At 55.0% G+C, this 25,674-nt stretch overlaps 1 protein-coding gene across 1 annotated transcript; it reads left to right on the top strand.

Moving 5' to 3' along the window:
- Positions 1-981: 981 nt before the first annotated feature.
- On the top strand, positions 982-24,204 carry Sema7a (semaphorin 7A (JohnMiltonHagen blood group)). Its single transcript, XM_026387800.2, has 14 exons — positions 982-1,183; positions 14,881-15,032; positions 15,496-15,537; positions 16,224-16,316; positions 16,517-16,601; positions 16,749-16,859; positions 17,398-17,537; positions 18,070-18,254; positions 19,075-19,183; positions 19,274-19,472; positions 22,136-22,263; positions 22,447-22,601; positions 22,795-22,856; positions 23,172-24,204. Exons 1-14 carry the CDS (start codon positions 1,012-1,014, stop codon positions 23,531-23,533), a joined length of 1,995 nt encoding a protein of 664 aa, XP_026243585.1. The 5' UTR covers positions 982-1,011; the 3' UTR covers positions 23,534-24,204.
- The last annotated feature ends 1,470 nt before the right edge of the window (positions 24,205-25,674 follow it).

Here is a 25,674-nt window from a genome sequence, read left to right as displayed (position 1 = left end):
GTAGAGCTTGTTGGTTCAAATCGTTTCTGACCTGAGGGCGGGGAGATCCTTTTTACAAAGGGCAGGCAGGTGGCTCTGAGAAGATGGACTAATGACAGAGCTGCCTGGGCTGCTCAGGTGACTGCAGAGGGAGTGTGCCTGGACCTTCCAAAGGCACTATCATTGGGTCATCAGGTTGCCTGTGATAGTTGAGCCCTCGGCACCTTATGGGTAGAGATCCCTCAAGTTGGTCCTACCCTGCCTCCCTGACAGTGAGTCTTGGGCATGCAGGATGTTCCCCTCTTTTCACTTGGGGAAGGGGCCTTCCTAATTATATCCCCCTCTGCTCACATGGAAATGAGTTTGGATTTTCTGAGCGTACACCAGCTGGCTGGGGGGAGGCAGCCCAGAAGGCTGCTGGCTGGGGAAGGGAGGAAAAAGGAGAGGGAGGGGAGGGAGCCAGGCCAAGATGAAAAATTCCCAGTGTTCTTACAGGCAGAGCAATAATGGGGCGCTGCATGCTCCCCACACATCATCAATCGCCCTCCCGCCCCAAGGGAAAAAGCATCATGCTCCTGCTGATAGGCTCAGGCAAACCCATCCTGTGAGAACCTGACTTTCAGGCTCCAAACCTAAGTGCTGGCCAGAGTGAGGGTGTCTAGTGTTAGTCTGCGCTCGCAGAAGAGACTCCGTCCTCCACGACTTCTAGGCCAATCCTTTCATGGGGTAGGAGGAGTGGAACTGAGGCTCAGAGAGGGGATGGGGCCTTCCGCGGAAGACAGAACGCCACAAGTCTGTTGTTTGCAGCCCGGTTCTCCCGGTGGAGTTGCTCCGAAGCCCGTGGCGAAGAATCCCCTGGCTGCCCTCACGGCTCAGGATTGGGGCAGCAAGGGAGCCGAGAAAAGGCTGAGGGGCGGGGGAGGGGCGGGGTGGGGTCAGGCGTTTGACTCCGCCTCCTGGCGCTAGGTTCAGCCTGCGGCCGGGCGCTGGCTCAGTCTCGGCTGCTTGCCGCTGTCGCTCCGGGGCTGCGGGATGACGCCTCCTCCTCCCGGACGTGCCGCCCCCAGCGCACCGCGCACCCGCGTCCTCAGCCCGCCGGCTCGGTCCGGGCTCCTGCTGCGGCTGCTGCTGCCGCTCTGGGCGGCCGCCGCCTCCGCCCAAGGCCACCCGAGGAGCGGACCCCGCATCTCCGCCGTCTGGAAAGGTAGGCGGCGCCGCGCGGCCGGCGGGGCGCGGGATCGGACGCTGCGCGGGGCGGGTACGGAGTGTGCAGTACCCAGAGGGAGTGCGTGCGCGCGGCTCTGCGGGTCCCGGGCTGTCCCCGCAGAGAGCGTGTGGGTCTGGGTGAGTGTGTGTGAGTGTGCGTGGTGTCACGCCGGAGCAGGCTGTAACGCTGCAGCGTGCGAGCGGCTGGGGCCAGAGCCCCAGCTAAGTCGCTCCAAGTCCGTAGGCAGCCGGGAGCCGCAGCGCCCGGACGCGGGGGGAGGGTGCGGGCCCTCTCTCGGCCCCCAGCCGCTTTTGGTCTTTTAGAGCGGGGTCTTCCCCGCAGGACCCCTTTTCTGTCCCGGCTCCCCACCTGGACCCCCTCCTTCTGAGCTGCGGGCTCTGCAGGCGCGCAAGGCTCTGGCTGGGCCGGTGAAGGGGGCGCGGACCCGTTGCTGCCGCCGCTGCGCTCCGGCTGCGGGAACAAAGACCCCGCCGCCTGCCCCCGCCCCCGCCCCGGCCCGGAGCGCGGGCCAGGCAAGGGGGTGGGCACCCTGCGGCGAGCCGGGACGAGGTGTGGTGCGGGGGCTTGGGGCACCTGGGCGCTGTCTCTGCTATGCCGGGACCGGCCGCTCCCCCCTTGCCCGCACGTGGCAGTTGTCACCAGGAATCTAGCGTGGGGGGCAGTGCCCACGGGGTGGGGCGAGGCCATTGGGACCCCCGGCCGGCCAGCGGATCTGGGGCGGGTAGCCTTTAGGCCACAGTGAATATGAGAACCTGGGGGACGAGAGTCTCCTCCAGGGCACCTCAGTTTAGACCCCTGTACAATGGGACAGAAAGCTGGCTAGGTGGGGGTTTGAGGCTTTCTGCCGCTAGGGACTAAGCTCCCCTCCCCTGCATTGCATATAAATGCCTCCCCGCCCCCAAGCGGACTAGCTCTGTCCCCAAATTTGGCTGCATCTCCCCTGTGGTTGTGATGGTGGGACTCACAGCGGGGGCTGTTTGGGTCTGTCCCCACCGGGAACCCTTTGATGTCTTTGGCAGTTTGCAGGGATTGCCGGAGTCTGAGCATTATCTGGGGCAGGTATTCTTAGCAGAAGTGGGGGGGGGGGGGAACCACACACAAAATGAGTGTCCTGAACTGCCGCAGCAGCTGAAGGAATGTGACTCGCCCAAGGTCACTGGGCGGCTTGAGCTCACGGTGCAGGTGGGGGCTGTGATCAGGTGCAGGACCAGTCCCGATTTTGCATTAGGGAGGGGAGAAGGATTTAAGTGGTTCTTCAACCATAAATGAGATGCCTGTGGTCTCCAGCGCTGCTATCCAGCCAGAGGTGTGCCTGGTGTGAGTGGAGGAGTTTGGCTGGAACTCTGGCAACCCTCTGTGGTGAACATTTGCACACCCTTTGCTCCAGCAGGGGCTTCCTGTGTTCCCCAGGATCTTTGCCTTGCCTCAGACCACTTGACTGTCTTGGATACCACAACACATGAGCTGTGAATGGAGGGGACAAATGGCCTTGACTAAGTGTTCTGGAATCTCCCCCTGCATCAAACCCCTTACATTTGACTCTGCTCCCTGCCCCCCCCCCCAAAATCTTCCCTTGATGTCCCCCTCCACACACTTAAAGTACACCCACTTCTTAGCACTTAATGCATATCTTCTCATCCTGGGCACTTAGGTTCCACCCTGAGGCTATTTAAAGCTGCTTTCAGACCTCTTACCCACTTTTCCAAGCTCCCAGCCTAGCTCTATGCCCCCCTTCCCCTGCCCACAGCTCACTGCTGTGACCACATGGGCCATGTGCTCTGCTTGGTAATGCACCATTGACCCCCACTGGTTGGGGCTCACCAGCCACTTACCAATCTAGTCCAAGGACAGCCTGTGGTCTCCTTCACCAGTGCCAGGTACCCCACTGGCCAGACAGGCCCTGCCATTCACCTGCTCACCAGGACCACCAGCTGGTGATAGTATGCCCGGCTGACAGCTGCCTCCTGTCTCCTGTGGGGTGACACATGGCAGTCGGACAGAATTGAGTTTGGGTCAGGCAAATCTCACTGGAGTGAGAGGGGGCCCTTGAAGGCTTGCTGTAAAGCTAGAGCCCTGTCCACCAGTGGGTGTGGTATGGCACTAGGAATGACTAGATCAGGGACAGCAGTGGTTCCAGAGCCATATCTCTAGAAGGCATAGATTGGGATTTTCGTTTTGAACCATGACAGGTATAGGGACAGGTATGGAAAGGTCTTTATTTTCTACTGTTTGAACTCCTAGGGAAATGTTGGAGCAGGGGCCTCTGGAAGGGTCCCAGCCTGCACTCGTTGGAAAGTTTGCTGCTTCTTCAGCCCAGTGAAGACCTGGCACAGTGAAGACTTGGGCCAGGAGAAGAGATGTGCCAATGTGGTGTCCTTGAGTTCTGCATCTATCTTTGACCCTCAGAGCTTACTAGGGCAAGATGGGTTTGGGGGATTGTCCTTCCAGGGTGTCACTGACACAGTTCAGTCTAGGGTGTGAATGTGTGGTCCTGACCTTTCTCAAGCAGGGGCAGGAAGAGTAGATTGCAGGTGAGGGCAAGGGATTGGCAGAGGTTGACAAACATGTGTGAGCTGTGCACCTGTCCCTAGTCCACCAATGGTTTGGAGGAGGAGGAAAAACTCAGGAAGGTGTTGACTTCCAGGGTCAGAGGTGAGCCAGTCCACAGTGGGGGAAACAGCCCATCTCCAGTCTCTACCCACCTACCCAGCTGGTTCTGCCCTCTCTCTGGTCCAATTAAACAACAGGATGTTATTGTTGACTCGGTGGCTGCTGGGGAGTCATTATGAATCAGGGCAAGGGGTTGTTGTCACCTTCTCTAGGGGATGAGGTCACACCTGGGGCTCCCCAAGCATCAGCATTTCCAGTGGAAATCCTTACCTCCTCAGGGACTTGGGTGTATTCATCACCTTCAAGGTGAACTCCCCCTGCAGAACTGCAGGAGGGGGGGGGCAATTCCCAAGGCAAAGGGGGAGTTTCCTAAGCTGGGAAAAATGCTTGGTGATGTCACTGTTTACTAAACTCTATGATCTCTGTGTCCTGGATAGTGAAGAATATGAGAGCAGCGGGTGGGGGGATAGACACTGGCACAGGCCCAAGATGACCCTGGCATGGGCAGAGGGGAGAGGTAGGAGGGCAGGAACCTTGTTCTGGTCCCAGCCCAGCTCTGGCCATAATTGCTTTGTGACTCTGGGCAGATCATTGCCTGTTTCTGAGTCTCAGTTTCCCCAAATGGCTGAAGAGGTTGGGGGTAGGAGCTTGTTAGTTTCTGAGACATATGCCTCAGGATTCCTGATTCTCTGAGGTGGGAAGGGCTGGGCAGAATCTGGTGGCCTAGTCACATTTTTTTAAAATTTTGAGTGATAGAAACCTCAAGGGAAATCCTTGAGTTTTTTGTTTTATTCTCTTTTTCTCTCATGGGCTGAAAGCTGAGGATCAGTTGGAGGAAGTAACTTCTTGCCTTGTGGCCTCAAGGGTAGATATATTCATTCAGCATATATTTTCTGGGGTGAACTTTCTGCTGGTCTGAGGGCTGGACTTGGGGACCTAGCAATGAGAAACTTGATGAATTGGTGCCCTTGTAAAGGGGGAGACTACTAGGCAGATAGATCTGTAGTGAGATGGAATGTAGCAGGGCCTGTAATGGTGGGTAGCTATGGGGGCTGAGGAGATGCTTAACCCAATTTGCCTAATAAGAGGACATCCTGGACAAAGTGGCAAGCTGAGATGGCACTAGTAGGAGTTGGCTGGGGGAGAAAAGGGACAGGAAGATTTCAGACCCCCAAATTTGCATCTAGGACCACAGAGATAGTCACATGAGAGCCTCCTAAATGGAAGTATGGAGTCAGCCTGCTGTGGGACCTGGGGACCAGGAAGGTTACTTACAGGAGGGGTCCTCTGAGCTGGGCCGCTTGTCATTCCATGGCCAGCCCAGCACTGGGGAAGAAGGCTGTATCATTTTAAGAAGTACCTGCCTCTCCAGTGCTGGCAATGCTGTGGCCCACGGTGGCTTCCTGGTGGGAAGCTGGGGCTGGGTGCAGGGACACCAGGGCTTTCCCCATTGACTTCTGTCCGCAGGGGATTCTCCAAGTGAGGAGGCCTGTCCCTCAGCTCTGTCTCTTTCCACTCTTCCTTTGTAGAGACTGTCCATGCCGGAGGAGCTTCCCACCCACCAGCCAGGTCCTGTTGGGTGGGCGGGCGGGGGTGAGCAGACACCCTTCCTGTAAAGGGAAATGTAACAAAGGTCGGTGCCTTATGGCCTGGATTGACTAGGGAAGGGCAAGCAGGGGCATGGTCCTCCACCCTCTGGCTTAGGAATTTTGATCCCTTTAGTGGGAATAGATCATTCTGAGTTGGGGGTGGGTCCTGAGCACTTGGAGGGAGCAGGGCAAGCTGAGCATCTCTCTTTGAGGAAGGCACAGCCCGGGGGACAGGGTCTGACAGCTTGCAGAGGGCCTCAGCTGATATCTGGTCTCCATCTTCACATCCACATCCCTCATTTCACCCCATGCAAGATGACTGGTTTTGTCACAAGAGGCTGAGCATACTTCCCCAATTTTTCTGGCAGCTCGGGGGCTGAAAGGTTTCCGTTTCTCTTGCTTTCCTTTTTTGGCCAGGCCTGACTGCCCCAGAAGCCTTCCTTCTTTCAGATGTGGGGAGAAGGGGGCCTTTGACCCCTGGCCTTACCAGCTCGCCTGTCCTCAGTGAACCAGGCAGGCCAAGGAGAAAGCCAGAGGTGGAGGACCTGGCCCTGCCTCTTCAGAGGCTTGCTCTTCCCTAGTCAGTCCAGCTAGGTCCAGGCTTTAAGGTACCAACCTTATACAGGATGATTCTCCATCCCCTTTCATCAACCAAACCTTGGCCCTGGCTCTGCCATCTCTCTAGGACAGTGCCCTGCTCTCCTCAAGTCTCCTCTGTACTTCTGTGTCACCATTCTACCTAGAACACACAACCACAGGGCTGCCACTTTCCTCAGTGCCAGATAGTGGCCTGGCCACTCCTATCTCAACTCCATGATTCTTTCCTCACCACTCCCCGCTTCACTCCTACCTCAGGGGTGCCCCCCTCTGCATTCCATTCATCCTTCTCCTCCTTTCTGTCCTTCAGAATTGAGTCAGTTCTTTTTCAGTTCCTCTGAGGAACCTTCTTGGATGACCTTAGCCCACACAACCTGATAGTACAGAGCTTAGGACGTCAGAAAAGAAATGTCAGATCAGCTGGGTCAACCACACAGTTCTCAAATTAGGAAATTGAAGCCCAGAAATGACAGAGACTGGCCCAAGGACACCCGGCAAACTAGACAGAGCTGGGACCAGGCAGGACTGAGTCCTCTGCCCTGAGCCTGCGCTGGCCCCAGTTCTCGGCTTTTCCCCAGTTGTCTATCTGCTCTCCTGCCCTGTCAGGATTGGATCTCCCTGTGCCCCTCTCCTCCTCAGCCAGCACAGCTGAGCTCAGACTCTTGCTACCTCAGAGCTGTCCTCACGCAGGAGCCACATCAGTCAGGACTGTCGTCTCCCCAGGACCTTAGATTTGGAACAGTTAGATGCACCTCTTCTGGTCTTTCCTTGGGATGGCTAGGCTCAGGTCTCCAGGGCAGGTTGATCCCTGTCACTGCTTGGGCTAATCTGGGTTTAACCATCAGGGCAGTGTGGGATTAGGCTGATCCTGCTGTGCCTCCTGTACCCCCTGCTTCTAATCAGGGCCATGGGCTTTGTGCCAGCACCCTGGGGGACCCCTGATTGTAGAGGGCAGCCAGCTTCTACCCCAATGCCTGCATCTATGTTCAGCTCCTCTGGGGGAGAAGCAGGAGAAGCCCTAGGGTTGCCCTTGGGGAGCCCCTAGGTGCTTAGAGCTGCCTGTGACTTAGTGAGGACCCCTGGGAGGTAATGACTAACCCAGAGGTATAGCCTAGGACCTTGACAAGAGGTGAGAACCGGAAAGGTTGGGGTAGATTGGTACTATCAGGGAAGGTTTCCTGGGGGAGGGGAAGGAGCCAGGTTACAGTGAAGGACAGGGACACAGGGGACATGGGAGTGGAGGGAGCTATTTGTAGTGGTATTTGCATTCTAGCCCAGGCCTCTGGCCCAGCCTATTGAGGAAGGAAGGTCGACAATGGACAGTGAGCACTACCCTATCAGCAGCTAGAAACCCTTCCTGAGATGCCTACTCCTCTGCCATGGGGCCTGGCCCACTCCAGTGAGGCCTTTCCCTACTGTCCCAGCTGCTCCTTCTTGCCAAGCCCTAGAAATGGATGACGATGGAGCCACAGGAGGCCTAGTCCTCACTTGCTCTAGGACCCTGTGGTCCAGGTGAAAATCCCACCAAACAGAGTGATCTGAGAGAAGACAGTGCGTGCCAGATGGTGGACGGTGCAAGGTCAGGAGCAGTAAAGGCTGGAGCAGTCTGGAACACTTCCTGGAACACAGGAATTTAAGGTGGAGCTTCCAGGACAGGTGAGATCTATGTGCAGGAGCAAAGGGACAAGGGCAAGCATGAGCAGTGTGCAGATGGGAATGAGCCTTGGCAGAGGTGCATAGAGGAGGGGTGGCTTTGATGGCCCTGCCCTGAGGAGTCAGTCCCTATTGGGAAGCACAGTGGGAGCCCTGGTGGATTCTTGAGCTGAGGAGCTGGGGGTGGAGGCTAATGTTTTGGCCAGCGCTGGCGGGGTGGAAACCTGTGTAGGCATGCAGTAAATAAGGACTGGTCAGCACGCCCTGCCCTTCACCATGCTCATCTCCAGACCAAACTATATTTTTCTGTTGGGAGCAAAGATCTCAGGAGGCTTATCTTCCCAATTATTCATTTTGGTCAGTACTCAGGGCTGGAACCCATGCTGCACCCCCAGATTCCTGTTCTCTGTGGGCTTGCATACTCAGGCTTGCTTATACATACTCTGGGACGTCATAGGTGGAGGTCATGTAGCCAAGTAACCTCTGGAAGGGCCTGTTCCTGGAGTACAGAGTTACAAGCACTGATTCTACAGTTAGTCTGCCTGAGTGTCAACCTCTGTTCCCCCAATTATTAGCTGTGTGGTCCTGGGTAAATTACTCAACTTCTCTGTGCCTCACTGTCCTTATCTCTCAATGAGAATAATAACAGACATACCTCATACAATGAGTGATTAAATTAATTAATACATCTAAAAATCACTTGGAGTAGTGCCTGGCACATAGTAAATGCTTTGAAGGAGTTGGGGCAGGGGTATCTTTGCTATCAACATCAAAATCAACATCCTCTTTCCCTCTGGTGTCTTTGGTTTCTGGTGGAATGCAGTCCTGGCAGTCAGGCCCCTGTAGCTCCCCGTCATGGACTGTGCTGGCTGTCTGCCCTTGTACTGTCTCCCCTGCTGGTCCAGGCCCCGGCCAGGGCTGAGGAACCTTCTGTTTCACAAGAGTCTCCACCTGCCTACCTCCCTTTACTTGGGGTGCTATTTCCTTCTTCTACCCTCTCCCTGACCCCTGCCCTGGCTCTGGGCCCAAGGGCAGGCCCTGCACCTCTGCCTGTTCCTCTGCTTTGAAGGAGCCACCAGCTGACCTTGGCTTCACTGGGGCTTTTGGAACCTGCTGGGCTAAAGAACAGGTGGAAGTTAGACAGGACATGGTGTTTGTCCTGGGCTTCCTGCTTTCCCTGGGCTTGAGCTCAGAGCCTCCTACTCCAGCGGAGCTCAGTGACAGCCTTCACTCCTTTTCTGAGCCCTGCTCAGTTCGTCTCCCCCAAAGCTTCCTTTTCACATGGCCCATTCTTCCCAAGATTTTGCCCCACTTAGACTCCCAGCAGCTAAGCCTGGTCCTCTGAGCACAGGGATGCAATGCAGAGAGCACCAGCCCTTAGAGACTTGCAGGTATCTTGGTTTTCCTGTCTATAAAATGGGGATGCAAACCATTGTCCTGTCTTCTTTGCTGGGTGGTTGGGGGATTTGGTGGGCTAGTTATTGAAGCAGATGAAGTCATTAGCTACTGTCTCCACTTCCACAAAGTGCACTCTGACTTCTCTAGCTTTCACAGGCAGGGTTTCCCAAAATGACCCATGAACTTCACCCTGATTGTTTCGTGATTTGTTCCAAGAATCATCGTGGGTCATAAAACTCAGATCTTAACAAGTGTCAACTCCCCCAACCCCCATCCACAAAAGGGACCCAACTGAGGAAGGCCAACCCCTGCTCATAGTCACAGCCACCCGGATGCCGAAGTGAATATGAGTCTTCTTGGAGCCAAGGCTGAGCCACAGGTCAAGTGCACTTCCCTCCCACCCACCACCGACCTTGATGGACGGTGGATGCTCCCACTGCAGCCCAGCACACAGCTCGCTGTTCCCCTGCTGATAAAGATGGGTGGACCCCTCCTTCCTCTGGGAACTGAGTACCACCTTGAGGCCTTGCCACCAGCACAGATGTTCTGTCCTTACCAGGCATCTGTTGGAACCTGGCTCTGCCTCAGTGTTGCCAGGACCCTAATAACGACCATGACCTTTGCTTAGCACCAGGCCAGTGCCACCCTGGAAAACAAAGCTTCTCACACCCTCTTTCCTGGCCATATTGGAAGAGATAGCGTCATGGAATATTTGTTCCTATGCACCCGCTGCCAGCAGAAGGGCTTTTCTTCACCCCCTGACACAGCACCTGCAGTTCCACCATTAGTCATGCCTTTGGGTTTAAGACTTTGATTGCTAAAGACCCCCTGGGAGATCAGGGCCCCACCTGGAAGGTGGGTGGGCGGGTGATTCCCTTTAGTTGTCAGGTTAGTGACTTGGTGCCTAGTGAACAAGGAAGAGAAGGGTAGGGAGAAGGATGACGCAGGGAAGTAGAGAGAGAGAGAGAGAGAGAGAGAGAGAGAGACTGAATAAGACAGCTTTTTTTGAAAATCAGAGGCTCTCAAGAAGTCTAGGACGTGTGACTAGAGAGATACAGTGAGGTGATGATTCCAGAATCCTCAGTCTCCCTTGCTGTGTGTTGTTGGGCCAGTGGCAGAGCCTCTCTGGCTTCTGGAGTCCCCTCAGCTCAGTGACTGTTTGGATTCCCTCCTTTCCACCTTGACCTGAAGGGTGTGGTATTCCTGAGGGTGGAGAAGCTGCAGACTAATTCCTGGGATCCAAGTGGCCCATAACTCTTCTCTCTGGCCATGCCAGGGTGTGAGGGGGCCCAGCAATGCAAGATGGAAAAACTGTGGGTGGGTGGCTGGGTTCCCGACCTGAAGTGGCCTGGCTCCTGCTCCTTGGCTGTCTGACTCAAGTGTTTCCTGCTGGGATGCCCACATTCCTGCCATTCTCTCTGCCCTCTTTCAAAGGGCTTCTTGAGGTGAGCGTTCAAGGTTCACTGGGTCATGTTGGAAGACTCTCCCTGCCAGACTAGACCAGCCCTTGATGCCTCTTTTGTGGACAGCAACCCCCTCTTGGCCCTCCTCTTAGGATGCCTTCCTGTTTTACAAGCAACGAGGACAGTGGGGACCAGGGTGAATGCAAAGAATGATGTCCCTCCAGGCAGACCTGTTTTGGGACAACCCACCCTGCAGGGTCTGCAGCCAATTTGCTAGTCAGTCCATTACTGAGACAGTGGGGTGTAGTAAGAGGAATCAGGGCTGATTCTTGTGTGTGTGTGTGTGTGTGTGTGTGTGTGTTACTGGGCATTGAACCCAGGGATACTCTACCCCTAGAGCTACATCCCCAGCCCTTTTTAGTTTTTGAGATATGATCTAAGTTGCCCAGGCTGGCCTTGAACCTATGATCCTCCTGAGCTGCTGAGGTTATAGGTGTGCACCATGGTGCCTTGCCCGGCCCGATTCTTTTCAGCAGGATCAGAGCCCTCCACCTGGGGGCTGTATCTATGTGAGACCACTTCCCACTTGACCCTTATTATATCTGTCCGGAGCTGGAGCTGGGCCTTGTAGGCCCTGCCATTGTGAGGTGGTGCGGACTCAGGGGACATGGGGCCTGGCTAGGTTTAGGGCATCCTGAGTGTCCTCTTTATTAGTCTAGCAGAGCAAGGATTGGCTCGGAATCACATGGAGTGGGGGTGGGTTTTCTTGTGCCCAGCCTGCCTTTGGGTCATGTCCTCCCCATGTGCCCCTAGCCCCCTCCTCTGCCTGAACCCCTGGTTATTCTGGGAGCTTTTAGCTACCACTTAGTCAGCCACTAATGCGTCAGGCCGGGGAGTGAGGGGGGAGACACGGTGCCAGACGGTGCTCCTTTTAGACACAGGATGGGAAGCAGGGGGAGCCAGGAGGTGGGGGGATGCCGGAGGAAGGGGAGGCATTCCCACTCCTGGCCCTGCTCCTCAGGAGAAGGCAGCAGGGGAGACTGATGGACAGTGGGTCAGTGTGTCCTTGGGCTGTCTGCTTCTCCCCTCCCCCATCACACAGGGCCCACCTTCCTGATTCTTCTCTCATTAGAACTCTGCTAGGCTGTAGCACGTGTCCTCTGTCTCTGTACCTACCATACTGTCAGCTTCTCCACCTTTGCTCAAGCTGTTTGTCCTGCCTGAGTCCCTCTCCTCACCCCGCTTTCTGGCCCATCTAGCTTTTATTTGCCTCCCCATCCCTTTGGGTTCATAAGCCAGCAAAAAATAAATTCTTTAATGATGTGATACTTCCTCCCTTGGCCTGCGCCTATTTAAGGCAGTTCCCAGCCTTGCTCAGACCCTGCCTGGGCAGAAACCTGAAGTCTGTCCCCTCCCCTGGCCAAGCTCTCTCGTGTTGATCCAGCCGGGCCACAGATCCTGGCCATGATGACTTGGTGCTGCCTTCACTTCCAGGCAGCCCTCCTGCCCCTGAGCCCCCAGCCCCCTCTCCTGCCGACCTGAACAAAGCTTCCTTTCATGTATTCATTGAGCTGCCGCTCTGACACTTCCCCAACACAATCAGGCCCTTTGAGGGCCTCGGGCAGTGCAGGAGCCTGGGCTGGAGCTGTGGTGGAGATTGGGCCAAGGTCTTGTCCTGGGCCCTAGCTGGTGCCATCCCCCCACCCCATTCCATACACATCACCAGGCACAGAGCCAGGAGAGGCAGGAACCTGGGGGTCACAGGAGGCAATGATCCTGGGCTCCAGTTTGTTCTTCTGCAAAATGGGATGAACAGACCTTGTCTTCCCTTACTGTAGCCATTACAGCCAGTGTTTGAGGGGAATAGGCTTGCAGACCCACACAGGACAGTCCTGGTCCTACCACCATCACCCTCACCCAGCAGCCGGCAGCCCTCTCCCTCCCTTGATGTCGTCAGCATACACTTCATGAGCAGCCCTGGACTCTCTTCTGAGGCTGTTTGGCTTAGAGGGCCAAACAGCCTCAGAAGCTGTAGAAGCTTCTTGTTGTACAGCTGTCTCACCCTCAGCCTGGATTCCCAGAGCAGGGCCAATTCTCTCCTTCAGTCCTGCCCTCCAGGCCGTGCCTCACTTATCAGGCTTGACTCCCCAAAGCAGGCTGCGTCTCAGTATCAGATGTGACTCCTTTTTCAGGACTGCTCTCCTCCCTTTGATAACCTTGAAACCCTCAGACAAGGGCTCTCACCAGGGTCCCCTCTGGTGTCTCTTCCCATATGAGTAGAGCTATGGTTGTACATTGGCCCTGCCTGTCCCTCCAAGATCTGGGGCTATGGCCCTGGGGCTGGTGTGGGACTAAGGGACTGGTGGAGTTGGCCAGTGCAGCCCGAGGACTAAGACTTCTTTCCCTTGTCCCACAGTGCTATTTCTCAGACCCCAACCCAACATCTCCAGATGCAGTATGTATGTTTTCCTGGCTGCCGGGCTGGCTGTGGAGGTAGCGGGAGGGGAGGTGGGGCTGCAGACTGTCTGAATCCCCGGCTGGTTGGCCCATGGGGACTCTGGCAGCTAGCTCAGGCTGCAGGTGAAAGGGGAGCTGTGGAGCTGACTCAGGAAGGCCACGTGCCTGTGGGCCGCCGACCCCAGAATTCCAATTTAACCCCAGCTAGAATTAAGTCAGAGTAGGGCAGAGCCGGGCAGAGCCTGCCAGAGCTGAGATCTGCCAACATCCTATGCTCACTCCAAGCCAGCAGCACAGAGCTGGGCTCTCAACCCCTGTCCTATGCATCTGGGGCTGACGGGGGTAGCTGATTCCTCTGAGCTTCTGGGTCAAGCTATTGGTGGAGTGCCCTAGGAGGGCCAGGCCAACCAGAGGGCAATGAATTTGGCACATCTCTGTGGCCAACCATGCTGACATTCCCTTGAATGCTCCTGAGAACTGTTACTGTCTGGGTGAACCGATCTGTCCAGCTTGCTAGTGTGATCTTGGTGAGGCTTATACCCCAGGGCTTGTACCTCAGTTTCCTCCCCTGTACAGTGAGCCAAGCCACAGCAAAGGTACCAAATAAGAAAACACCCACTTCTACGGATGACTTGGCCACACAGTGATACGTATTTCTAAGGAAAGAAAATGAAGGTATAGGTGGTTCAGTGTGAGGTCCAGCTACTTCTTGCCCCTGTTGAATGGAGGATCAGTAGGAATGGCCCAAATGGCAGCAAGAGGGATTGGGGGCAGATTTGAGGAAATGGCAGTTTTTCTCTGTCTGGGCTGCAGCTTGTCCTACTTGGGTGTCACTGCCAAAAACTGGCTGTCCCAGAGTTGGTTGCAGCTGAAAAAACAGTGGTCAGACCAAGTTCCTGGGTGAGGCCCGAGGCTGAGCAGAGGTGGGAAGATGCTGGCAGTATATGATTGCTGAGGGCACAGCCACAGGCTATCCCATCCCTGTAATTTAGTCCTGCAAACAGGACAACCTCAGCAATGTCACCGGAGATGAGACAGCCTCTCCCTGGAGGCGGCGGCTGCAGCTTCTTTTTTTGGGCAAAATTGTCCTGGTCAGCTCTTCTGTTGAAAGCCCAGCCTATTCTCTGTGAAGGTCCTCCTGTCCCAGTGTTGCTGGAGAGGGAGAACTGATCCTTATCCCCAGGAGATCTGGCATCTCAGTAGGTGAAGCCAGGCTCCAGTGGGTGGTGCTACAGAATGGTGCAGGGGACAGAAGCACAGGCCCTGGTTCAGAGGCTGCTACTCATCAGCCCCAAGGGGGCTGCCCGTCCCTTGACCTCTGTTTACCCAGCCTCAAAATGGAAGGGAGTGGATGTTATGATTCCCTTTAGTTCTGATCTCGTGTCCACTAAGGGGTGGATGTTATGATTCCCTTCAGTTCTAATCTAGTGTCCACTAAGGGGAGGCTGGACGGGGTTGGACAGAACTTCCTCAAGGAGGGCTTAGGGTTCTGAACAAAGGGATTCTGGGAAAATCTGAACTCCAAGGGGTATGCTTAGAGTCCCTGCTGTTTGTTCTGTCTTGTGGCAGCAAAGCTGATAAGCATTGGTCCTCCTGCCCCAGCCCAGCCCCTCAGGAGTGCGCATGTATTTGGGGGATGGGGTCTGTTCTCCCCAGACATTTCCCCAAGCCCTCCCCCACTCTGAGGTCACATATAAAGTAGAGAGAGAAGCCGTCCTCCTAGGGGAGTGGCTATGGCTCTGGGAGAGGACAGCCAGTTGCTGGACCCTACTAAGGGACTCATTATTTCTCCTGTTCATGGCTCTCTGAGTTCCTGTGCTACCCCACCCCAGACCTTGTCTCTGAGGCCTCAAGTGCCTTGAGCACCAGACATCAGTTGCCATAAAGTGCTGGTGTGCCAGGGGCAGGTTGGGGTCCTTTTGCTAAAGCCCAGCCTTAATGCTTCTATCCATTGCCTCCTTCTCAGGCCGTGCAGGGCAGGACCGAGTGGAGTTTGGCCAGACTGAGCCCCACACCGTGCTTTTTCATGAGCCAGGCAGCTCCTCCGTGTGGGTCGGTGGTCGAGGCAAGGTCTACCTCTTTGACTTCCCTGAGGGCAAGAACGCCTCTGTACAAATGGTGAGCCTGGACCCTGCTCTGCTCCTTTCCTTTCCCCTCCCATACTACCTCTTCTCTCCCTCTGACCCTGGTGAGGAGCCTCAAGGAATGAAAGCTTGGACCTTTCACTTCCATATCCACAAATGGTTTCTGGGAGAGGCTCCCTAAAGTTGGTCCAGTTTGGTGTAGGGAACTAACATAACTTGTCATGTGGGTAGCACTGATCCGGGAGGCTGGGACAGGAAGCTAGGCTCCAGAACCCATGACCCATCTCCTGAGGTCTTGGCTTTGGGCTCCTAGTATCAGACTAAACAGCTGTGTAATCTTGGGAAATCTACTTACCCTCTCCAAGCCTGAGTTGTGCGTCTTATCTAGAAGATGAGAATAGTGATCACTTCGTCTAGGGCTTGTCCTGAGGCTGCAGGACAGTATTTCAGGGCATGTTACCACTGGCAGAGTGGCTAATGCTTCTTCCCTTCCCCAGGTGAACATCGGCTCCACAAAAGGCTCCTGCCTGGACAGGCAGGTGAGTGTGTGTGTGTGTGTGTGTGTGTGTGTGTGTGTGTGTGTGTGGCGCTGGGTGGCCAGCCCCCTTGGAGATGAGGGAGGAAACCTTGAGAATCTGAGGCAGGCCAGGAGTGGTAGTATATGCCCGTAATCCCAGTGACTCAGGAACCAGCTTCAACAGTTTAGCAAGGCTCTAAGCAATTTAACAAGACCCTGTCTCAAAATAAAAATTTGGGGCTGGGGATGTAGTTCAGTGGTTAAGTGAATCTGAGCTCAGTCTCTGGTATAAAAAAACAAAAACACAACAAACAAATCACAAATATATACTAAAAATAAAAATGCCTAGGGAGCTATAGCTCAGTGGTAAAGTGCCTCTGGGTTAATCCCCTAGTAGCCCCCGCCCCATGCACAAACATGAAAGAAGAAAAAAAGAAGAAGAGGTTCTGAGGAAGAAAGCATGATTCTGCTCGGGGTGCCCCAGGCTGTGGGACTATCCTAGGGGCCCCAGTCTGAGCAGGAGACATGATCCCTCTTTGGAGGCCTCTGTTCTTGGTGGAGGCAGTGGGAGTGGAATCAGCTGGACTGTCCTGGGAAGCTGCCACCTTCGCTGAGCCACTTCTAATGTCTTCTTTCCAAGACTGAGGGTCCTACTGCCAGGGCCTTCCACAAACCCAACTTCTTTTCCCATCTTTCTTCCTGGAATAGGACTGTGACAACTATATCACGCTCCTGGAGAGGCGGAGTGAAGGGTTGCTGGTCTGTGGCACCAATGCCCGCCGCCCCAGCTGCTGGAACCTGGTGAGAACCTCTGTCCACCATGCCTGAGCTCCCTCTCTCTGGGTGGGCTTCAGCCCCTTATGGCAGAAAGGAGATGGGGAACCTTGAGGTTGGGCTTACCCAAGATCGGAGTCCCCGTGAGGGAGAGTTTTCTGGTCAAGGTCATGGGGGGTAGTGACTATGAGATCATGCGGCCATCTAACCCCCTTGGTGTATCCCAGGTGAATGGCACTGTGGTGCCACTTGGTGAGATGAGAGGCTATGCCCCCTTCAGCCCGGATGAGAACTCCCTTGTACTGTTTGAAGGTGAGGCAGCGCTGCTGCGGGGGCCCTTGGAGGATGCTGCTACACCAGGCCGGGGGAGGGATGGTCAGCTCCTTGTCCATTGGCCTGGGCCCTAGGGGAAGGACGTAAGGAGCTGCCCTTACCAACACCCCCCACCATTGTCCCTAGGGGACGAGGTGTACTCCACAATTCGGAAGCAGGAATACAACGGGAAGATCCCTCGCTTTCGTCGCATCCGGGGCGAGAGTGAACTATATACCAGTGATACTGTCATGCAAAGTGAGTGGGACTGCAGCTGGGCCATGATGGACCAGGGGATGTGGATGCCCAGATCTCCCCACGGGCCATTCAGAAAAGCAGGGTCTTGGCGGAGACCTGTGCAGCCCATGCCAAGGAGTTTGGGCTGTGAAAGCAGAGGCAGGGTGGGCCTACATACCCTGGGAGCAAACACAGAGGAAGCCCAGACCAAAGTTCATCCCTCTACTGAGCTCCTAGGGGGGCCACCCCTCTCCTTATTAAGGCTCTGCCAATTAGGCAGAAGTGACATGGGAGTCCCCAGGGACCTTCCCCCAGTCCCCAGGCATGAAGTCATTGCTCCTGGGCCAATGACATCTTATTGTAGGAGGAGGGCAAAACAGGTGTGGAGTGGTGCTGCAGAGTCTAGGGCCTCTTGGGGTGTTGGACCTTGTGTTCTGAGTTTATTCCAGGTATAATTTGCCCTGGGCTTGTGTAGACCCTGGGAAAGCGTGGCAGGGTTGGTGTGGGTCCCTCATGCAGGCTCCCCAGCCTCACACCTGTTCACCTGTGTCCCTGGCAGACCCGCAGTTCATCAAGGCTACCATCGTGCACCAAGACCAAGCCTACGATGACAAGATCTACTACTTCTTCCGGGAAGACAATCCTGACAAGAATCCCGAGGCACCTCTTAATGTATCCCGTGTAGCCCAGCTGTGCAGGGTGAGTGGGTGTGTGAGGGGGGATGAGTAGGTGAGTATGTGTCTACACACAAATAGGAGTGAGTGAGGGTGTGTGCGCTTGCGTGAGTCTGTGTAGGGGGCTATGGGGGCAAATGTGGGTGCACAGATCATCATGCGTCTGAGTGGGTAAAGATGGTTGAGCTCATGTGCATATGTGATGTGCCCGAGTATGTGAGTGACAGTGTGTTGATGAGTGTGTTTTGCTTATATGAATAAGCTGTGCCCTGTGTGTGGGGAGGCAGATGTGTGTCTGAGCCTGTGTGTTGTGTGGGGACCGAGCACTCTCAGCATCAGGACCTCACTGTGTGCCCTGTGCCCTTGGTCAACCAGGCCTATGACCGGAGCCTGACCTGAAAAACCTGCCTATGCTCTCCCTGGAAAATTCTGACCCCTTTACAGCTTGTCCTTCTCCTCCATAGCCCTAAGGCTGACATTCCTCATAGCAAATGCCTCGGATGTGTGGGGCAGCCAGGCAAATTCTGAGAAATCACCTCTTTCCTCTGTCCTTCTAGGGAGACCAAGGTGGTGAAAGTTCACTGTCAGTCTCCAAGTGGAATACCTTTCTGAAAGCCATGCTTGTGTGCAGTGATGCTGCTACCAACAAGAACTTCAACCGATTGCAGGATGTCTTCCTTCTCCCTGACCCCAGTGGCCAGTGGAGGGACACCAGAGTCTATGGAGTTTTCTCCAATCCCTGGTAAGAGACCTTCATCCTGGGACTGAGGCTGGCATTAGATATGTCCAATAGGGATCTTAGTGTTGGGCCCTGCTGGTGTGGCCTGAGCAGGGATCACAGGCTCAATGACAGGACTGTTGCTGGGTGTGGGGTAGGAGTAGGCAGTGTAAACGTGTGTACTGTTGTTTGTGATCCTGTACACATGGTGTGTGGTCATGCATCAAATGCACACTCATGCCTGTGTGTCTTACCATGTGTATGCTCAGAGCCCTGGGAAAGGCTGCTGAGGTCTCTCCTGGGGTGCCGGGTGCTGGGTGCTATCACACCTGCTCATGCACCGCCTGCGCCTGATAATTCACACTTCTTAATCGCTCTCATTGATGGAAAACAAGGCAGACAAAAGTGCTGGGGAGCCAAGACCCTGCTCTGTGGTTCCTGTGTGGTGGAGCCACCAACTGAGGAGGGATGGGGGTCTTGCTTCCTGGAACATCAACACTCTGCATCCTGTGCCCAGGGAGTCTAGAGAAGAGAGTCACCCAGCTCATGTTGGGATTCCTCCTGCCTTGACATTGGGTAGAGGTGGCCTCTGAATTCAGTGATGCTGTAGCAGAGCAAAGGTTGTGGTTTTAGATGTCAGTGGAGAAAAATTAGGTTGAACTTCTCTCCCTCCTGTCTTTCTCCATTGGTGTTTGGTAATGCTGTGAGTTTGGCTCCAAAGGTAGTCCTGGCTCACAGACCAGGGAACTGTGGATATGGCCCACCTTCGAATGTGGCTGGTCTGGATGAGTGGGGTTGGGTGGGTCCTGGGCCCCCTATTGAGGTGGTCTCTGTATCCCTGCAGGAACTACTCTGCTGTTTGTGTGTATTCCCTCGGTGACATTGACAAGGTCTTCCGCACTTCCTCACTTAAGGGCTACCACACGGGCCTTCCCAATCCTCGGCCTGGCAAGGTGAGCAGTAATACCAGCTGTGACCCAGGTCCCAGCCCTCTCCTAAGTCCCCTCCCAGCCATCTGACTGACCCAGGCCTGCTTTCCTTAGTGCCTCCCAGACCAGCAGCCGATACCCACAGAGACCTTCCAGGTGGCTGACAGTCACCCTGAAGTGGCGCAGAGGGTGGAGCCCATGGGGCCACTGAAGACACCACTATTCCACTCTAAGTACCACTACCAGAAAGTGGCTGTCCACCGCATGCAAGCCAGCCATGGGGAGACCTTCCATGTGCTTTACTTAACCACAGGTGAGGGGCTACCCTGGGACCCCCTGGTTTGCTTTGTAAAGATGGATGTGAATGGTATAAAGAAGAACATAGGTAACATTTGGATGGATCTTCATATGTGGAAGGAAGAATTGATTGGCTGTAGCTTTCAGAGATTAGTGCATGGGGTTGGGGAAGATCAGGAAAGTGCAGAGGGCTTCCTAGAAGAGGCAAGGCAGAGGGAAAAGTAGGAGACATCTAGGATGAGAGAAGAGCACACAGAATTTGGATAGAAATGTGACAAGTCTGAACAAAGCCCAGTATAGCTTTGGTTCAGATGTTTGTCTCAGGGAATAAGATGGTGAAAAGAGATGTGGAAAGTCAGGAGGAGGAGCCTGGGAACTGAGCTTCCTGAGAGCCCCTTCCAGGTAGGATGAGGACCACAGACCCTTTCCCTGACTTGGGGATTGTGTGGATGAGATAATACATTCGAGAACATGAGGAAGGAGTTCCAGTCGGGAGAGCCATGACAAAGCCTCACAGAGGACGGGAGTAGCCTCTCCTCTTCCCTGGAGGCCTTCCTGGGAGAAGTTGGGTGGAATGCCCTGGGAGATGGTTCTGCATTCTGGAAAGCTGCTGGGCATGAAGGAATCAGCCCTGAACTGGGTTTGTGGCAGCTTCCTGGTCTCGGACTGTGGGCCAGGATGGATCCTGGGAGTGGGCTTGGAGGCCAGTGTGGGCCAGGGCTGCAGGCTTTTCTCAGACTAGAAAGGACCCTGGCACCTCTGGGGCCACCCATTTAGGCCCCAAACACCCACCCTCAATGATTCACAATCCCCCATGTGACTTTCTGCTGCTATTTCACCTTGGGGCTATCTGGGCTGTGGTGACCTGATTTGAAGCGTAAGTCCAGGGCCATTGTTTGGCTTCTGAAAGCCTCAAGGAGAAGAATTTCCCATGGAGGACCTGAGCTCTGGGTCCTGAGATGCCATCCCTTTATCCTTCCATTTATTCTGGCTGCACAGGCTCTCTGTCCTTGCTTTGCCTTCACAGTACATGGCCCAGCTGTTGTGGTTAGCCAGGGGATGGCAGGGCACTGGGAGTAGGGCTGAAGAAGTCACAGTACAGGATTGGGAGCAGGAATTAGGACAGGAAAGGCCAGACTTAAGTGGACTTCCTGCACACCTGGGCTGCCAGCACACTCAGGGATTAGGGGAGGTGTCTGGTTCTCCTTGAGGGCCATGTGAGAGGTACTATTTTGGAGCCTGCAGCATTTGGAAATATTGGGGCTAGAACTTTTTGAATGGAGGGAGGTTACTGGGAGAAATTATTGACTCTGTTCCTGAGAAGTTTACCAAGGAGGTGTTCCTGGACCTGTTTAGAAGTAGGCAGAAGGAGGGCTTTGTGTGTGTGTGTGCGTGCGCATGAGAGAGAGAGAGAGAGAGAGAGAGAGAGAGAGAGAGAGAGAGAGAGAGAGAGAGAGAGAGAGAGAAAGAGAGAGAGAAAGGGAAAGAGAGAAAGAGGTAGTGACTGGGCTGGGGGTTTATTAGGTCCAAGGAGCCTCTGGCCAGAACTTAGAGTCTTCAGATGAGAATCACAGAGGCCTAGAGAGAAACTGTCCCAGGCAGGCAATCATCTGACTGCTTTTTTGGGGGCAGGTGATGCCCTGGGAAATGGGGAGGGAAGGAGAAAGGGAAGGAGGCTATTCTAGAAACTGGGACAGCAGGTGAGGTGGGATTAGGAAGACCAGGGGTCGGATGCCCATTAGTCCCCAACAGGTGCCAATGGAGAGTGGAGAGAGTATTGGTGTAGCGAGCAGCCTGCTTATGTGACCTTGGGGAGTCCTTATAAGGAATCTAAGGTTCTTTTCAGATCTAAGATTTTGAAAAAATTAAAATATCCCCTAAGACTAAATGCATTGTGGAGTACTGGATTGGATCCTGGAACAAAAGAAGGACATTAGTGGAAAAACCCGTGAAATCCAAATGAAGTCTGCAGTTTAGAGAATAGTAATGCACCAATGTCAATTGCTTAGTTGTGACAAATGTGCCATTGTTATGTAAGGCAGTCACATTAGGGGAAACTGGGGGAAGGCTAGACAGGAACTCTCTGTACTATCTTTGCAACTTTTCTGGAAATCTAGCATTATTACAAAATAAAAAAAAATTATTTAAAGAAAATATATCTTCTAAGAGTCCAGGAGTCAGGGGAGTCTTGGAAGAAGCTGAGGGGTGGGGTTCTGACAGGTCAGGGTTCCAGCTTGTTCTCTTCTGATCACCAGCCATGTGACCCTGAAATAGTTGGTAATTTTTCTGAGTTTCTTTCCCTTATCTGTGAAGTGGGAAGAGAATGTCCATCTGGAAGGGTTGTGGAGGGGTGACAGAGATAATGCATGAGCGTGGGACTCCTGGTTTGCCTTTCACGCTGCAGCCTCGGCCACATTGGGGCTCCTCTTGGAAGAGCGCTAGGCCTCCTGGAGTGGCTGCTCAGGACTAGCCTTGGAAACTTCCCGGCTGCCCTTGGGCTTTGCGTTCCTTCCCAGTCACACTCTCCTCACCCCACTCCACCCCAGTCCTGTGACCCTTGCCTGAGTCACAACTTCCTACCCCTCCCCATCCCGTCTTTCCCAGTACCCAGCCTCGAGGGAGGCTGCCCAGCTCTGATGTAGGGCCCTTGCCTGCTGACCCTCTGACCGCTGTCCACAGACAGGGGCACCATCCACAAGGTGGTGGAGTCAGGGGAGCGGGAGCACAACCTCGTCTTCAACATCATGGAGATCCAGCCCTTCCGCCGGGCGGCTGCTATCCAGGCCATGTCGCTGGATGCTGACCGGGTGAGCCTCCCCACCCCTGCTCTGGTTCTGTGGGGCTATCCCAACAGCCAGTGTGCATGTGTTTTGCATGTCATTTTAAGATCCTTTGATCCTTAGGGCCTGTCCGGCCACAGGACCCCTTGTCTGAGAGCTTAGGATTCAGCATAGTGGTCCTGTCCTGACCCGGTCTTGTTTTCTTTCCAGCGGAAGCTATATGTGAGTTCCCAGTGGGAGGTGAGCCAAGTGCCCCTGGACCTGTGTGAGGTCTACGGTGGGGGCTGCCATGGCTGTCTCATGTCCCGAGACCCCTACTGCGGCTGGGACCAGGATCACTGCGTGTCCATCTACAGCTCCCAACGGTATATTGCTTGGGGTTTCTTGGCCCTGGGAGAAGGTGGACATGGGAGTGGGGGTGGTGTTGAAGGGCTGCAGGAGGTATTGTTGTGGGGCCATTTTGGCCAGACTCTTCTCTTTGCCAATTCTATGTAAGGAATGAGGTCAGGCCAGGGGCCTGGCTGCCTCCCATCTGAGCCTCTCTTCTTCCAACTCCAGGTCAGTGCTGCAATCCATGAATCCAATGGAGCCACACAAAGAGTGTCCCAACCCAAAACCAGGTACCTGATCGAGCCCCACAGGCCACAGTTCCATGAGTGAAGTACATGTGTGCCCCTGGTAGCTTTGGTCTGAGGGAGACATGAGTGTGACCTGCAGGCTCCAGGCAGATGGGGTAGGACAGTCTGGCCAAGGGAGCCCTATGCTGCTTTTGAGAGGGATGGAATGAGGATTGTGGGAGAACAGAAGAGAAATCTAGGAACTGGGTCCCATGTTCACTTAGAAGCCTTGCCCTAGAAGCTCAGCCTGCATGGGAGGACACAGCTTCCCTTAGGATCCCCCAACTCCTCCTTACAGCTTCTCCACTGTCTCCCCAGATGAGGCCCCGCTGCAGAAGGTTTCTCTGGCCCGGAACTCTCGCTACTACCTGAGCTGCCCCATGGAGTCCCGCCATGCCACCTACTCATGGCGCCATGAGGAGAATGTGGAACAGAGTTGTGAGCCTGGCCACCAGAGTCCCAACTGCATCTTGTTCATTGAGAACCTCACGGCCCGCCAGTATGGCCATTACCGCTGCGAGGCCCAGGAGGGCTCCTACCTCCGTGAGGCTCAGCACTGGGAGCTGCTGCCCGAGGACCGTGCCCTGGCCGAGCAACTGATGGGGCGTGCCCGTGCCCTGGCCGCCTCCATTTGGCTGGGGATCCTGCCCACGCTTGTTCTTAGCCTCCTGGTCCACTAGTGCCTCCAGGGGCTATAAATGTCCCAGGCTTCTGCAGCCCAGGGGCACTGGAAAGGTCTCACACTCAGAGCCGGCTGGCCCGGAAGCTCCTTGCCTGCTGTTTCTTCCAGGGGGACTGAATAACCCAATAGGGGACCAAAGGCCTGGAGATGTCCAGCCGCAGGCGGCTGCTGGGCCCCAAGTGGGATGGGGGTGGAGGGGGGCCAGAGAATGAAGGCACTAACTGTGAAGTGGGGTGGCAGTGACCCAAGACTTTATCTTCTGGAGAATATTTTTCAAAAACTCCTCACACTTGACTAAATGCAGCGATGCTCCTGGCTTGAGAGCCTGTGGGCTGGGACATGGGTTTGGGAAAGGAGCTGGATCCCCACCTCTGGACCTTGGGGCTGAGGCCTGAGTCCTTCTGGACTCTGTACCCAATTGCCGTCTTCCTCACCTCCTTCCTCCGTGTCTGGATGGCTAGTGTCCCTACATACCCAGGGCTGCCCTGCCAGGCCCCGCCCTCTGCAGCTCCGTCACAGTCTGGGTCCCACTGAACAGTCGCCTTGCATGTTTATTGAAGGATGTTTGCTTTCCGGACGGAAGGACGGAAAAAGCTCTATTTTTATGTTAGGCTTATTTCATGTATAGCTACTTCTGACTGCATCTGTATGAAAATACCAAAACTACTTGCTGGGGGGGGAGAGGGAGGGGCAGGGAAGGGTGGGGTGGGCGCTGGTCCCAGTCTGAGGCTCCGGGGGTTGGGATAAGAGTCCAGGGACGGGCATGGGTTCTAGGAGAGTGGCATGAGCTGGCTCTGCCCCAGGAGCCCAGCCTGAGGGCGCAAGCCCCTGGTGTGGGGGGGTCCTGGGGGTGGGGGTGAGGGAGACAGGGGAGAATGAAGGAGAAAACTGAGCCCTAGGTTTGCCACATTCATTTAGAAGGAGGAGCCGGGTCCTTGGGGGAGGTTCCAGGACTCTGCCCTTGGCATTGGGGGTTGGGGGGCAGGGAGCATCCTCCCTTCCTCTCAGCCCCCTTCCCCAGGGGCTGTGCTTCCATGCTCCTAGCCTCCCACCTTCAGCTCAGGACATGTTATAACTTAGGCTAAACTGTGAAAATTCCAGTGGGGATGGCCTGGGCCAAGCTCTCCAAATGGACGGCCATACCCCGAGTCCATGGATTTCAGCAAAGAGCTGGGCCCTTCTCCAGCTGTGTCTGGGGCAGGGCCTGGGGCCGGTGGCCTTCTAGCTTCCGCCCTGTATCTCTTCTCAATGCACTTTAATAATGTAACATATTACTAATAAACGAGCTATTTATTTACCTGTGCCTGTTCCCTGCCTGCAAAGCTGTCCTGATGGGGTGGGGGCGAGTGAGGACTCCTGTTTGCTACTGGTATCTCCTCCCTGTGTGAGCACCACACATGTCCTCACATTTCCTTAATAGACCTTGGGAGCTGGCTCAGAGAGCCCCAGCTTGTGAGAGGCAGGGATGAGGATCTTAACATACAACTTCCTGCAGTGTGCTGCTCCCCCAAGCCTTAACCTTGAAGCCCCAATGTTTCCTGCACCTCTTTCTGTCTTCCCAGCCTCCACCTAGACTGCTTCCCCTGGGAGGCCAGGCCAGGGCCAGGCTAGAAACAGCCTCAGGCCTCCCTGCCTTCAAGGAGTGGTTCTGGGAGGAATAGCTGATCAAATAGGGCCCCCTGAGATACCTTCATAGAAATGCGTGCACTGAAGGCTGGTGGCCTCAGCTGGGGGCGGGAATGCATGTTCACTCCAGGCTGGGCTGCCAGGCAAGGTAGGGGTCTGGGCAAGGGCTGTGTGCAGAGGACACAGGGCCAGAGAGTGGGCAGAGTGGAGGAGGGGATTGGGAGCTGTTCCATGGATGGAGGCCAGGACAAGGGCAATAGTTCTGGGATGGAGGGTGAGGACAGTGGGAGGGGGGCTGCAGAGAGGAGCCCAGCTATCCTTCAGAGACCTTCCCTCCCTCTCTTTGCTTGGTTTTGCTCCCTTCTCTTTGTTGCCTGCCCCTGCTCGTGGGTATAGTGGGGAGCCTTTGGAAATTTGTTGGGAGCTTTTCCTGAGAAGTAATAGCTGGTGGGGGCTGGGGGTGCATGGCATCCTGGGGACAGTTCCCCACTCTGAGTCAGCCCAACTTCTGGC

This window comes from Urocitellus parryii, chromosome 6 (assembly GCF_045843805.1).
Source record: "Urocitellus parryii isolate mUroPar1 chromosome 6, mUroPar1.hap1, whole genome shotgun sequence".
Lineage (NCBI taxonomy): Eukaryota > Metazoa > Chordata > Mammalia > Rodentia > Sciuridae > Urocitellus > Urocitellus parryii.
The sequence above is the reverse complement of the archived record's forward strand: the minus strand, read 5'-3'. Positions and strand labels throughout refer to the sequence as shown.

Bases quoted from the DNA above. Each gene is read 5' to 3' on its own strand.
- Sema7a (XM_026387800.2), top strand. From the start codon at position 1,012: ATGACGCCTCCTCCTCCCGGACGTGCCGCCCCCAGCGCACCGCGCACC. The intron at 16,860-17,397 runs GTGAGTGGGACT...TGTCCCTGGCAG, and splicing joins CAGTGATACTGTCATGCAAA to ACCCGCAGTTCATCAAGGCT. The intron at 22,602-22,794 runs GTATATTGCTTG...TTCCAACTCCAG, and splicing joins TCCATCTACAGCTCCCAACG to GTCAGTGCTGCAATCCATGA.